The sequence below is a fragment of the Electrona antarctica genome (genome assembly GCF_951216825.1).
Source record: "Electrona antarctica genome assembly, chromosome: 14".
Classification (NCBI taxonomy): domain Eukaryota; kingdom Metazoa; phylum Chordata; class Actinopteri; order Myctophiformes; family Myctophidae; genus Electrona; species Electrona antarctica.
In genome coordinates, this window is record NC_136795.1 from 49,882,732 (window position 1) to 49,896,465 (window position 13,734).

General features: G+C 43.4%; 1 protein-coding gene across 1 annotated transcript in view; it reads left to right on the top strand.

The window, feature by feature from the left end:
• LOC306937627 (myosin-10-like) overlaps positions 1-13,734 on the top strand; it is a 198,123-nt gene that overhangs the window by 105,754 nt on the left and 78,635 nt on the right. The window contains exons 5-7 of the mRNA XM_079521502.1: positions 3,267-3,369; positions 3,795-3,844; positions 10,017-10,149. Of these exons, the coding sequence (XP_079377628.1) occupies positions 3,267-3,369; positions 3,795-3,844; positions 10,017-10,149 (286 nt within the window). The remainder of the gene's footprint in view (positions 1-3,266; positions 3,370-3,794; positions 3,845-10,016; positions 10,150-13,734) is intronic.

The window sequence follows — 13,734 nt, forward strand, 5'->3', positions numbered from 1 at the left end:
GGTGTTCAATTCCTAAAATGCTGCATGCTGCGCCAGCCAAGCAACTGAAAGGCTGATGATGTATGATTGTCGATGCGATGGTGATTCAGGGTAATTATTCCCTGGAAATGATGAGCAAAGCAGAACTGCTGTGATTGTATGATGCTGTTTTGAGAGTAGTGCAGAGGGTTTGTCTTCACTCCCTCCCTATACAGCTCTCTGTCACTTTTGTCACTCATCCACAGACACACTCACACAAACAATGACTAAAACAAGACAACCTAGACAGTAGACATGCTCTTTCAATCATTCAAACACAGAAACATGGCAAAACGCGTGCACATGTTTAACGCAAAACAAGTCGTTGATGCACATGGCCGTCGCCTTTCACTTGAGAGGTTTAGTAGTTGTCTCCACCAGGCCGAAGGCATGGGGAGAGAGTATGTTTTGCACTCCGTCCGTGTGTGTGTCCGTCCGTGTGTCCTTCCGTCCGTCCGTTACCAGCTAATCTCTGGCACCGTTAACCCGGTCGATGCCAAACTTTGCACACACACTCCCTGGATGCCAACGATGAACCTCTGCCCCACATTTTCCAGAACGGCCTGTTATAGCGCCACCATGAGGCAGCTTTTCACATGTTTTACCTAAAACTGCACCGATCTGCGTGAAACGTTGCATGCACACTCCCTAGAGGCCAAGGACAAACCTTTGACCTGCATTTTCCGCATCTGCCTTTTATAGCGCCACCAGGAGGCCGACTTTTGTAAAACACATTTTTTGATATTACTCCTCCAGATTCTGTCCAAAAATCTCACAAATCGTTACAGAGTATCTCTATGGTCATGTGCTCAAGTCGGATCTGTCCCATATTTCATATTCCATCCTAATTGGCTATAATTGGCTTTCACAGTTTGCAAGATTGCCCCGTTTTGAACAAAAACCTCAAATCATGAACGCAGCATGCAATTTACGTGAAATCTTTCACACATTTTCCTACTAGGCTGAGGAATATATCCCACCCTTTTCACATTGGCCTGTTATAGCGCCACCAACAGGTTGATTTTTGCAAAACACATTTTTGGAACAAAATGCCTCAAATCATCCAATTGCCATCAAAGGCAAACATGTTTATTACTCCTAAACATGTTGCCAAACATCTCACACAGTCCTATCCTCCTGGTGGAGACCTGTGCCCAGAAGGGCACTTTTTCTAGTTTAGTTTGTTATGGTATTTTTAGTTCCCCGCTGCCTACAAATACTGTAGGCAGACGTTGACATACAGTACCAATGGTTTCTCACTTAGTGCTTTATGGTCGGCCCGACTACTGACAGTACCAAGAAGACCGCTAGACCTACTGCACATGTAAACAGAGATGCTATCTTAAATCTGAGGTTTTTTTTTTACCAGCTACTTGCAAAGCAGGCTGGTCAAAGAATAGCCTGGAAATGTACACGACAAGTTTGCCACCTATAGTTTGTCGTCTGACAACTCTGTTCACTTCATGGGGCCAGTCCAATGGCGGCCCACATGCTTAACATGAAATGAAATGAAATGATTACTACATTTACCCAGGGTATCTGGGCTAAGCTCAAGAACTTGTTTCCAGCCAGGCCCTGCTCATAGAACACATTTCATCGTAGTGGTTCAATGCCTTGTTCAAGGGCACTTCAGCGGTGGTAATTTTAACGTGTCGGACAGTTGATTCGAACTGGCGACCTTCCGGTATCAAGACCGCTCTGCTATCCGTTCGGCCACCGCTGCCACAAAACATAGCTCTTGTCCCAGCGCCGTTTTCGGCCCCCTCAAATGTCGTAAGCCAGCATCAGAGGCCAGCATTAACATGGGTTGCCAAGTCCACTGATTTCCAGCCACACTGGAATTATTTTTTTCCCCACAGTTGGGGAAGTTGGAAGTTGGTTAGCTTATTTCTGTCACGACAGTTGGCAACACTGGCAACAACCCATACATCCCAATGATCCCATCGTCGGAACGGCATGAAAGAGCAACAAACTCACACCGTCTGCACGGCATGCAGATTCACTTCACAGCAACAACACAGTCATGTGGAAATTGGAGTAGCTATATTAAAACGCTGTCTTTGTTTTGCATAGTCTCAAGAAATTGTGGTCCAAAAATACACAAACTGTCTCGGCGATAGACAGACTAGTGTCTCTAGTCTGTTACGATAGTCAGTCCTTCATACAGTATTTGATACTAACCCTAAAACATGACTGTGAACCATGGCTAATTTGATACAGTCTGTGGCGTGGTGGCACAAATGCATGTTGTTCGTCTATTACATTATCATACATGGCTCAGTTAACATGTGCTGTTTGCGCTATATGTGCATATTACATCTTTGAAACTTCATTACCGTGCCACTTAGTGAGCTTGTTAGGTCTGCTATTTACAATAGAACATCTAACCACGGAGCTTGTGACAGAGAAGAGACTGACTAATTCTCGTGCCAGTTGCCAGAGGCGCGGGGAGGCGGGGGTGGGCGCGGAGGAGCCCACGGCAACTGGTACGAGAATTAGTCAGTCTCTTCTCTGTCACAAGACAGAGCGTCACACGACAGAGCGCTTCATGTTTCTCAAAGGTTTGTCCTTGGCCTCTAGGGAGTGTGCATGCAACATTTCACGCAGATCGGTGCAGTTTTAGGTAAAACATGTGAAAAGCTGCCTCATGGTGGCGCTATAACAGGCCGTTCTGGAAAATGTGGGGCAGAGGTTCATTGTTCGCATCCAGGGAGTGTGTGTGCAAAGTTTGGCATCGACCGGGTTAACGGTGCCGGAGATTAGCTGGTAACAGACGGACGGAAGGACGGACACACACACACACACACGGACACACACACACACACACACACACAGACGGAGTGCCAAAACATACTCTCTCCCCATGCCTTCGGCCTGGTGGAGACAATAATATGACTGTCATCATTTCTTGTTTGTATACTATTTAAAGTCTTGATAAAAAAAAATGCTGCTATTTGTCCCAAAGTGACTGCAATTTTTTTTTCAAAAAAGCTTTATAACCTGTATAACATATATATATAACGATGCAATGTTATGCTCTGTTTACAAATTGCTGTTTTTATTGTATTTTGACACTTGCTTTGGCACTGTAAACATATTCTCATGCCAATAAAGCTCCTTTGAATTGAATTGACTGCCCTCCCTCTCCCTCTCCCTCTCCCTCTCCCTCTCCCTCTCCCTCTCTCTCTCTCTCTCTCTCTCTCTCTCTCTCATTCTCCACTGTCCTGACTGTCGCTCTATCCTTTCAGAGGTGAATCAGGAGCTGGCAAGACAGAGAACACCAAAAAGGTCATCCAGTACCTGGCCCACGTCGCCTCATCTCACAAAGGACGCAAAGACCACAACATTCCTGTGAGCACTGCCTCTCCTCTCCTCTCCTCTCCTCTCCTCTTCTCTCCTCTCCTTCCTCCAACCACACATTCCTTATAGAAAAGAAAAAACACCTGGCATGTTCTATACTTTCTTCTCCTATTTGACATTTTATGAGAAGTTGATTCCTTGGATCTGTATCTGTTTCCGTCCAAGTGACATTTCACATTATCCTAATGTTAATATATTTAGTAATTAAAGGCCTGTTGTTGTAAACAACTACATGATGTATGACTCAGCAGAACTAAAGGGCACACCAAACTTTTATAATCGGTGTTAAACATAAAACACAATCACTGCTAACGTTAGCCTGATGTTAGCTATTGGACGTGCTTGTTGCTTAAGTTGTGTCTGACACGAGCGCTTCAAAGTTTTAACACTTGCATTTGTTTATCCACAACAAACAGCCAGAATCTCCGAAAGCATTCAAGCTACAGGCAAGTGTTCCTCCCGCCGTGTGTGTGTGTGTGTGTGTGTGTGTGTGTGTGTGTGTGTGTGTGTGTGTGTGTGTGTGTGCGTGTGCGTGTGTGCGGGTGCGTGTGTGTGCGCGCGCGCTGCATGACCCACACATTGTATTCCCTGCTCAGCCTTTTTTGCTACTGGGGGTGTTCTAAGCCAAGGAATAAAAACTAGGGTTGTCCTGATCGGAAATCGGGGCCAATCACGTCATTTTCAAATGATCGGAATCGGATCGGGAGCCAAAAAACCTGATCGGGGACATTCCTATAGTACAGTATCAATATTATAATCCATATCATGATATCAGACTGGATATTGTCTGTGATTTGGGATATTGTACTATTGTGATATGGCATAAACGTGTTCTATGTGAAATATAAATATCGGATCGGGAGAAATCGGTATCGGCGGATGCTCAAAATGAAATGGTCGGAATCGGACCGGGGCAAAAAAAAAATGAAAAAAAAAAACGTGACAGGGACATCCCTAATAAAAACCACTGATATTATTTACTGCTTGATTTATTATCTGACAGCAATGTTTCTCTCCTCCTCGTGAACCTGTGTTTCTGTGTCCTTTACCCACTTAAACCCTTTCAGGTGTTTAAGTGGGTGTTTTAAGCATTATGTTGTACTTTAGCTTTTGAAAAATAGCAGATCTACAAGCTCATAGCACGCCACAGAGTGCCGCGCTACAAGCTTGTAGATCTGCATCTGCATTACTTAAAGGACAACTTTAGTTTTTTTCAACCAAGGTTCATGTTTTAGGTTGTTATTAGAGAAAGTATAAGTATGTGTATGTGTTAATTTTTTTTCATTTGCTGCGTTCTTTCGTTTTAGCGATTTTAGCTATTTTTGACAGGGGGGCGGGGGCATTCGAACATGGGGCTAAATATGTATTTTTTTACAAAATTTGATAGCGATATATTATTTACTATAGTTCTACTAGACCCCAGGAAATTACATCTGGCCACAAAAGATCACAGGATCTACTGAATGTGAAGGGGGGTACTATAGGGGGCTGCTATACTGTGTTGTATGGCTCAACAGGTCAGTTTGTCACCCCCTTCACACTCAGTGATCTTTTGTGGCCAGATGTAATTTCCTGGAGTCTAGTAGGACTATAGTAAATAATAAAAAAATAAATCACTATAAAATGTTGTAAAAAAATACATATTTAGCCCCATGTTCGAATGCCCCCGCCCCCCTGTCAAAAATAGCTAAAATCGCTAAAACGAAAGAAAGCAGCAAATGAAAAAAAAATAACACTCATCTTATACTTTCTCTAACAACAACCTAAAACATGAACCTTGGTTGAAACAAACTAAAGTTGTCCTTTAAGAATTCTCATGGAACGCCAACAAAATATCTTGGGTCTGAGAGGCTAAATGTCAACAAATGGTGGTTCCGTGGCTCAAATGTTGAATAGTTAATGGGCCTTGATATGAAAAGGGTTGAAAACCACTGCTCTATAACAAAGGGACGATCGGATGCTCACATCGCTGCGGTTAAAACGGATGCTTTATAGAGGGATACGCTGATAATTTGACTGTGCAGATAGATAGATGCAACAAAGGTACTGTAGGTTTGGCTTATTGGTAGTATTTGGCTTAGTTTGACTGTGCACATCGGTCAGAGAAATGCCTGAATGGGGAATGAGAGATACAGATATGTCGATATGGAGGAGAGGAGGAGTGGGCAAGATGGGGGGGGGGGGGGGGGGACGAGTGCTGAGCGCCAGCGGTGGAAAGTACATTTACTAAAGCAGGGGTTCTCAACCCGTGGGTCGCCAAATTATTTTAGGGGGTCCCCAAATTATTTTCAAAAAAAAAAAAAAAAAAAAGATTTATTTTTAAATTTTATTTTCACGATTTTTCAAAAATAGCAGACCTACAAGCTCATAGCGCGCCACTCGGTGGCGCGCTATGAGCTTGTAGATCTGCTATTTTTCAATAGCTAAATTATAACTGCTTAAAACACCAAAAGGGGTTCCCGCCCAAAATGGTTTAAGGTTATTGTAGCAGTCAATTTATATTGGGGGTCGAGAGGGGGGCGGGGCGGGGGTCCCGAGACATTGCCAAAGCATTTCCGGGGGTCCCCGGCCAAAAACTTTGAGAACCCCTGTACTAAAGTACTGAACTTAAGCAACATTTTGAGGTATACCAATACTTCTACTGCACTACATATCGGATCCAAATATTGTACTTTTACTCCACTGCATTTATTTGAAAACTTTAGATGCTAGTTACTTCTGTAGATTTTGAGTATTATTACAAAACATACACTAACCACTTACTCAAGTACATTTTGAAATATTTGACTTGTAACAGAGCATTTCTATATTGCAGCATTGATACTTTTACTTAAGTGAACATTGTGAGTACTTTCTCCACCACAAGTTAAAGCAAAGACGTAAAGCAGATGAGCGGAGCCCGGACATTCATTCATTCATTCATTCATTCATTCATTAGTCTGGATGAATCCCCAGCTGTGCAGGGAGCGTTTGGGGACAAAACACAGACGGGAATGTATGTTTATCCCACAGGATAACCAGATGTGTGTATTACAGTCTGCATTATTTGCCTAGAGGGAGAGAGGCGATGTTATGACAGAGATAGGGACCGACAGACGCGATACGCTGAGGAAGATAAACGAGTAGAAATGATGAGATTGTTCCCACTGAGGCCACGTCTCTCATTCTCTCCCAGGGCACCGAGTGCCACGCTACGAGCTTGTAGATCTGCGATTTTTTTGAAAAAACGATTCGATACAGATTATTTGCATTTCATAACGATACGATACAAAGTCAAACGATACGATATGTTGAGTTTCCATTTCGATATACATCGATTCTTGAAATAAAAATAAAATGTTCGATGCCGTTACTATTACCGTTACACCCCTAATATTGAACTAACCATACTTCTTTCCAGACCAAATCCATGTGATCATAATTCACTTCAGTGTGATCTGGTATCTATGAAGCCCTTAACCTCGTGTCTGCAGGCTTTCCACCTCGGAGGAAAGCCTGGTCTGTGTGTGTGTGATCCGGTCGAGAGCGCATGGTAACTTATTTGTAGTCATCATCAGCAGTGGCGTGCACAGACATTTAGAGGGGCAGGTGCTCAAGTTAAAAAAAGGGCACCTTGTGCAGCGCGTGGAACCGGCCGGTTGCCTTAATCTATTTTGGGCGGGAACCCCTTTTGGTGTTAGCATTATGTTATGCTTTAGCTATTGAAAAATAGCAGATCTACGAGCTTGTAGATCTGCTATTATTGAAAAATCTTTTTTTTTCCAAAAGGGCACATTGCCAAAAGGGCAGGGGGTGCTCTAGCACCCCCTAGTGTCTATCTGTGCACGCCACTGATCATCAGTCAGGAAACCACACCCGGAATAAGGACTAGCTGCCCAAAAGAATTCCCTGCGATCCTAATTTTAGGGCCTACCCAATAAAATAGAATTTCCCCATGGGATAACAAAGGTATACGGACGCTAAATAGTCTCATATTCAATTTGTTTATTTTATTGGGTATAGGCCCTAAAATTATGATCACGGGGGGATTCTTTTGGTATAGTTCTTATTCCGATTTACAAATCACTGACTACAACATGACGTAAATTACAATCCACTCCCGACCGGATCATAAACCCGAAAAGGAAAGCTTCCCAGGCTAATAAAGCCTCAATGATTGAAACAGGCTGGAGCACCTACATGGCTTTCCACCCTCGCCGTTTAACATTCAAATAATGCTATATATTGAACTAGTCAAGTCAAGTCAAAATGTAGTATGGCCCACTATCACAAATGACCCATCCACCCACCCACACATGGATGGATGGATTTCAAATACTTTTTCAAATAATTGTAGTGGAGTAAAATAAAAATGAAATAAAAAGACAATATTTGCCTCTGATAAGTAGTAGTAGTAGTAGTAGTAGTAGTAGTAGTAGTAGTAGTAGTAGTAGTAGTAGTAGTAGAAGTAGAAGTAAAAGTACTGAAACTTGGAAATACACAGGTAGAGTACTTTACACCACTGTATTTCTGTGGTGCTGGCCAGGCACCGACTACCCCAGAGCCTCATCCATCCATCCACCCACCCACCCATCCATCCACCTATCCACCCATCCATCCATCCATCCACCTATCCACCCACCCATCCATCCATCCATCCACCCACCCATCCATCCACCCACCCACCCACCCACCCATCCATCCATCCACCTATCCACCCACCCATCCATCCACCCACCCACCCATCCATCCACCTATCCATCCATCCATCCATCCATCCATCCATCCACCCACCCACCCACCCATCCATCCACCCATCCACCCATCCATCCATCCATCCACCTATCCACCCACCCATCCATCCATCCACCCACCCACCCATCCACCCACCCACCCACCCATCCATCCATCCACATATCCACCCACCCATCCATCCACCCACCCACCCATCCATCCACCTATCCATCCATCCATCCATCCATCCATCCATCCATCCATCCATCCATCCATCCATCCACCCATCCATCCATCCACCCATTCATCCACCCACCCACCCACCCATCCATCCATCCATCCATCCATCCACCCATCCACCCACCCATCCATCCACCCATCCATCCATCCATCCATCCATCCACCCACCCTTCCATCCATCCATCCATCCATCCACCCACCCACCCATCCATCCATCCATCCATCCATCCATCCATCCATCCACCCATCCATCCATCCACCCACCCACCCACCCACCCATCCACCCATCCATCCATCCATCCACATATCCACCCACCCATCCATCCACCCATCCATCCATCCATCCATCCATCCATCCACCCATCCATCCATCCATCCATCCATCCACAGAGCGGCCCTGGCCTCAGTGGACAATCCTGGAGTCAAACCAGGGTGGAGTTCTGCAGTGTCGGTGGGTGGTGCGTGGCAGCAGCAGCACCCGGGAGCTATTTCTGTACCGTTGGTACCCTGCCAGCCCAGCCCTGTGTCCTGGAAAGAGATTACGCGCGCATGTATATGTGTGTGTGTGTGTGTGTGTGTGTGTGTGTGTGTGTGTGTGTGTGTGTGTGTGTGTGTGTGTGTGTGTACTGTGTATAGGGGTGGGAAGTTGCGCAGGCCCACTGGAATTTCCCGACCACTCGACAAGAGTTTGAAATGTTGGGAAGCAGCCACCACCCCTGTCACAGTGGCAGGTTTTTTTCTTTGGTTTTCCGGATGTGTATATAGGGTGTATATCATCAACCACCACAGGAATGTGTAGGCTGTATATAGGGGAATAGCGATGAGCCTCTTTCGCTCATCACCCACAAATGTCATCCCCGACTCCCACTTAAAAGTCAAAGAGCACAAACTTGGGATGTGCTGGGCCTCGTTTATAGCGTGGCACTCGGTGCCGCGCTATGACCTTGTAGATCTGCTATTTTTAAAGTATAACATAAATAATGCTTAAAACACCAAAAGGGGTTCCCGTCCTGAATGGCAAGTTAACCCTTCTCCACCTGCATGCTTGGTTCCAGTGTTGTTTTTGGCAGCACATTTTGATTTTAGTCAGTCAGTCGTAGTCTCTTGAATAGTTTTCATTTAGTTTTAGTCACATTTTAGTCACCTGGAATGTTTTTGTGTTAGTCTAGTTTTAGTCGACTAAATGTCATAAGATTTTAGGCGAAAAATCTATAGTCGATTTAGTCGACTAAAATGCATTTTGGTGGGCCTTGATGCCATCGTAATGACTGATTTTACACTTGCTGAAAATAGCTGATCTACAAGCTCACAACGCGCCGCGACGCGTTGTGAGCTTGTAGATCGGCTATTTTCAGCATTCAAACCAAGTGTAAAATGACTTATACTGGATCTCTTGTCCACTAGTCCATTCCTAATATTTTAGTTTGTATCTGTTGTAATCGTCAGTATATGTAGTCTTAGTTTTAGTCATCATAGCTTAGTTTTCATTTAGTTTCCATTTAGTTTTCATCAGTGAAAAAAAGGTAGTCGACGAACATTTTTCGTCTTTAGTTTTAGTCGACGAAAACAACACTGATTGGTTCAGCGTCGTGTTTGACCCCAGTCCATTGTGGAGGATGTTTTCAACTTGTCAGATATATCGTGTATGTTTTGGCAGTAGCTATACAGTAGGTATAATATAATAGCGGTTTTGATTTCTTAACTCATGTCTGCCTCTCTCCACAGGGTGAGTTGGAACGCCAGCTCTTACAAGCCAATCCTATCCTCGAGTCCTTTGGCAACGCCAAAACGGTGAAGAATGACAACTCGTCTCGCTTCGTGAGTTTACTCTTCTGTTTAAATGATGCTGGTCTTACATCCAGCAACCAAACCAGCTAACAGTGGCAATTTCCTAATTTCCTTGACCTTTACAAGACGTAGGGCTTTCACTTCTAGTAATTTTTACTAGTTGACTAGTTGCCCAGTTTACTAGTCGACTAGTTGTTTAACTAGGTCTACCTATTATGTAAAAAAAAAAAAAAAGTACATTGGTGACTATAACTATAATATAGCTGATCTTTATTGAGGCCTACAAAAACGGGGGAAACAAATCCTTATCAGCTAGTCAATTAGTAGGCCTACCAACAAGGTCGACTAGTGGATGTACTGGTCGACTAGTGGATTTACTAGTCGACGAGTTGAATAGTTGACTAGTTGCTTAAAGCCCTAATATACAGACACGTACATTGATGATGACACAATTAATGACACAAACCAAACGTGAACCACCTTTGGCTTCGCTATTTCCTCTTGTAAAAGCATGGCCTCATATGCCCTTACATTTGCCCTGCACTGTATCTATGGCTGTCTGTGTGACTACAACAGGTCAGAGGCTTCTCCATTTGTAGATCAGGACTAGAGTTCTCAACAGGGCCCGGCTCTAACTGGGCCCTCACTGATCAGGCCCGATCGAGGCCCGGCTCATTAGCATAGATTTAATTTAACTTTTTTTTGGATCCTGAGGCCTGAGTCGGATTGAGAGCTCTAATCAGGACAGAAATGGATCGGATTTGCAAAAAAAAAGATGACAGTGTTATTTGAAGGTACACTGAAGAGTTTTTACTCAAGTCATTATGTACAATGGCAGCCCCTAGTGGCAGTGACTAGTAACTGTTACATGGTGGTTGTATACCATACCACTGATGCTCAACTAATACTAACTGTGAACTAAACTGAAATGACCTGAAAGAAAATCAGAATGCCTGAAAGTAAATGGACGCTAAATGAAAAATGATTACATTTAAATGAACGTTGTGTATAGTGTGCTACGCAAAAAACATAATTGAATGCTGTCGCGCAGAAACCGTGTATCTCCATGTTTCACGTTTTCAAAGTGAATTAATGCCACACTTTATCGTACAAGAGTGTCACAGAAACGTTGTGAAAAGAGCAGATGACGTGGCGCCTTACGAGCTTGTACACCGGCTATTTTGACTAAAATGTTTAGAAATAATAATACAAAAGGAACAGGTTTTGGTTTTGGACATACAGTACAAGATTTCCACCCGACAGCAACGATATACTGTACATATTACACTTATTTCGCCAGTAATTTTTTTTTTTTAAATATCTAAAAGTTTGTATTAAACCAGGGGTTCTCAACGCTTTTGGCTGGGGACCCCCGGAAATGCGTTGTCCATGTCTCCCGCCCCCCTCCAAACCCCCAATACAAATAATTGACCTCTATAATAACCTTAATAATGGAGAAAATACATCATAACATAAATAAATACTGAAACCAGATATAATCAGCAAGTTTATGCATGCACTATGTGTAGGCCTACTATGTAAACTCTTAATTTCCATTTTCCAGCCATTCACTTGCAAAAAAAACAAAAACAACCCACGGGTTGGGAACCCCTGTATTAAACCAGCATGGCAAAAACAGACTGCAAAATCAATTCTAAACTGCAACAGGATATCCACAAAGACAGAAAAATGTGCCCCCGGCTTACAAAACGGTTCTATTTCCCTTGAGCCTATTCCATTGCCTTCAAATTGTCTTGATTTTCATACCAGTCATTTCCTGCCATGCAGATTTAATACTTTTTTTTTTGATTATTTTTTTTATACAGTTGTATCAGCAAAAAAAGGATCAGTATTTTATTTCTTCAGGTGTCAGGTTTCTTTTCTTTAAATTTGACACATTTTCTTAAACCAATGCATTATTTCCAAAGTCTTTTGTACTCTGGATCCGTGCCCCAAAGGGTATTATTTGTTTCAAATGTCATCCACGCTTTTTCTTCTTGTGTATTTTGATAGCTTGAGCTGTTTTCTCTGATGTTTGGCCAGTGAGGACTGAGGAGTCATAGAAGAATCTTATGTGATCCTCTTTTTTTCTTTGAAGGCTTTTGTTTTAGGTCGTGATTGTTTGGATAAATAGGTATTTAAAAGTGCAACTTACCATGTACATTTTCTCTTTCAATCTTGCTGTATTACAATGTTGTCAAGTGCTTTGTCAAGTATAGTACCAAATGCAAGGAAGTCAGGATCTAGAAGAGGAAGTTTATTTAACGAATGTTTGCAGTAGAGCGTACACCAGCAAACAAGAGCAGACTTTGAAACTCAGGATAGAAGACAATAATCCAACAAAGAACACAACCAAACACAGGGCTTCAATAGAGCGTCGCAGTCCCCTTTCATGACGACGCCAGGACCAGGAAATTAATCCCAATGCATTTTTCCCATAGACATTTCAAAAAGTATTTATTTAAAGACCTTTTAAGCGTTGTACGAAGCCAACTCGAGTCGTGACAAATCATGACAACAAACACAATATTTTGGAACAAACAAATAATTACAAAGAAGAAAAACAACAAAAAAGAACACCAGAGCATACACTGACACCACGCTAGACAGGAACGCCCAAAAACGTCACATCCGGTTTTAGCCTGGGGTAAGAATTTTCTATGGCTGCCAATGCAACTTGGTCCAATCCTTAATCACATACGGACAAACATCTATGCCGATGCTATCTAACTTGCAGAGGTAGCGTGCCTTGTCCACGGGCAACAGATCTTTCAACGTATGGCATTGCAAATACGTTTGATAATCGCTACTCTGCTCAATATTGTTTTGAAAATGCCGCAAATTGCATTGCAGTGAACGAGCGCAAATCACAACTTCCCCCGGTGGTGGGCGGAGTCACAGTTTGAGGCGCTGTTTACGCGCCGTGGTGTCAGTGTATTACTGTCAAGGTATGTTGAAGGACAGACCTTGTAACCAATAGGAATGCTCTATCTAGCAGGCAACCGGAATGACGTCATTGACTAGAGCCTGTGTTGTGAGAAGTCAAGTGTGGTTGAGCCATAGAGTATATATATAATAGAGACTGAACTGGCGCGAAGCTCCGCCCCCCCAGCTATTCATGTCAGTGGAAGTTGCTCAGTGGCGTTTTGAAGCACCCGGAAGACTGCCGGAAGTCCCTCCCAGGACCTCAACTTTGAGGTCCTGAGTGACGTAGGGCAACCGAGCGCTCAACATTAAAGCCCAGCTGCACGGGGTTTCCCGGTCACAAATCCACGGGTCCGCCTGTAGTCCCTCCTCCTACCACTAGGACCCAGAGCTTCAACGTTGGAAAGTCTGCCTGCCCCCTTGGGTTGAGCACACACACATGGTTATATTGATAGCCCAAGCTGTTCTACGATCTATCCTGTTCTGTTGATTCATTCTAATAAACCAGGACTCCTGTGGGGTTCTGCAAAGCACAGCTAACACGTTTGAGTATTTGACAATTACTTCAAAATAAGATTCAAGAACAACAAAAAACAGCACATGGAAAGCAGATCCTGACAAAATAATGTAGACACTTTCCATACATTAAAAAAGAGTGCCTTGTGAACTTGTAGATCTGCTATTTGCTAT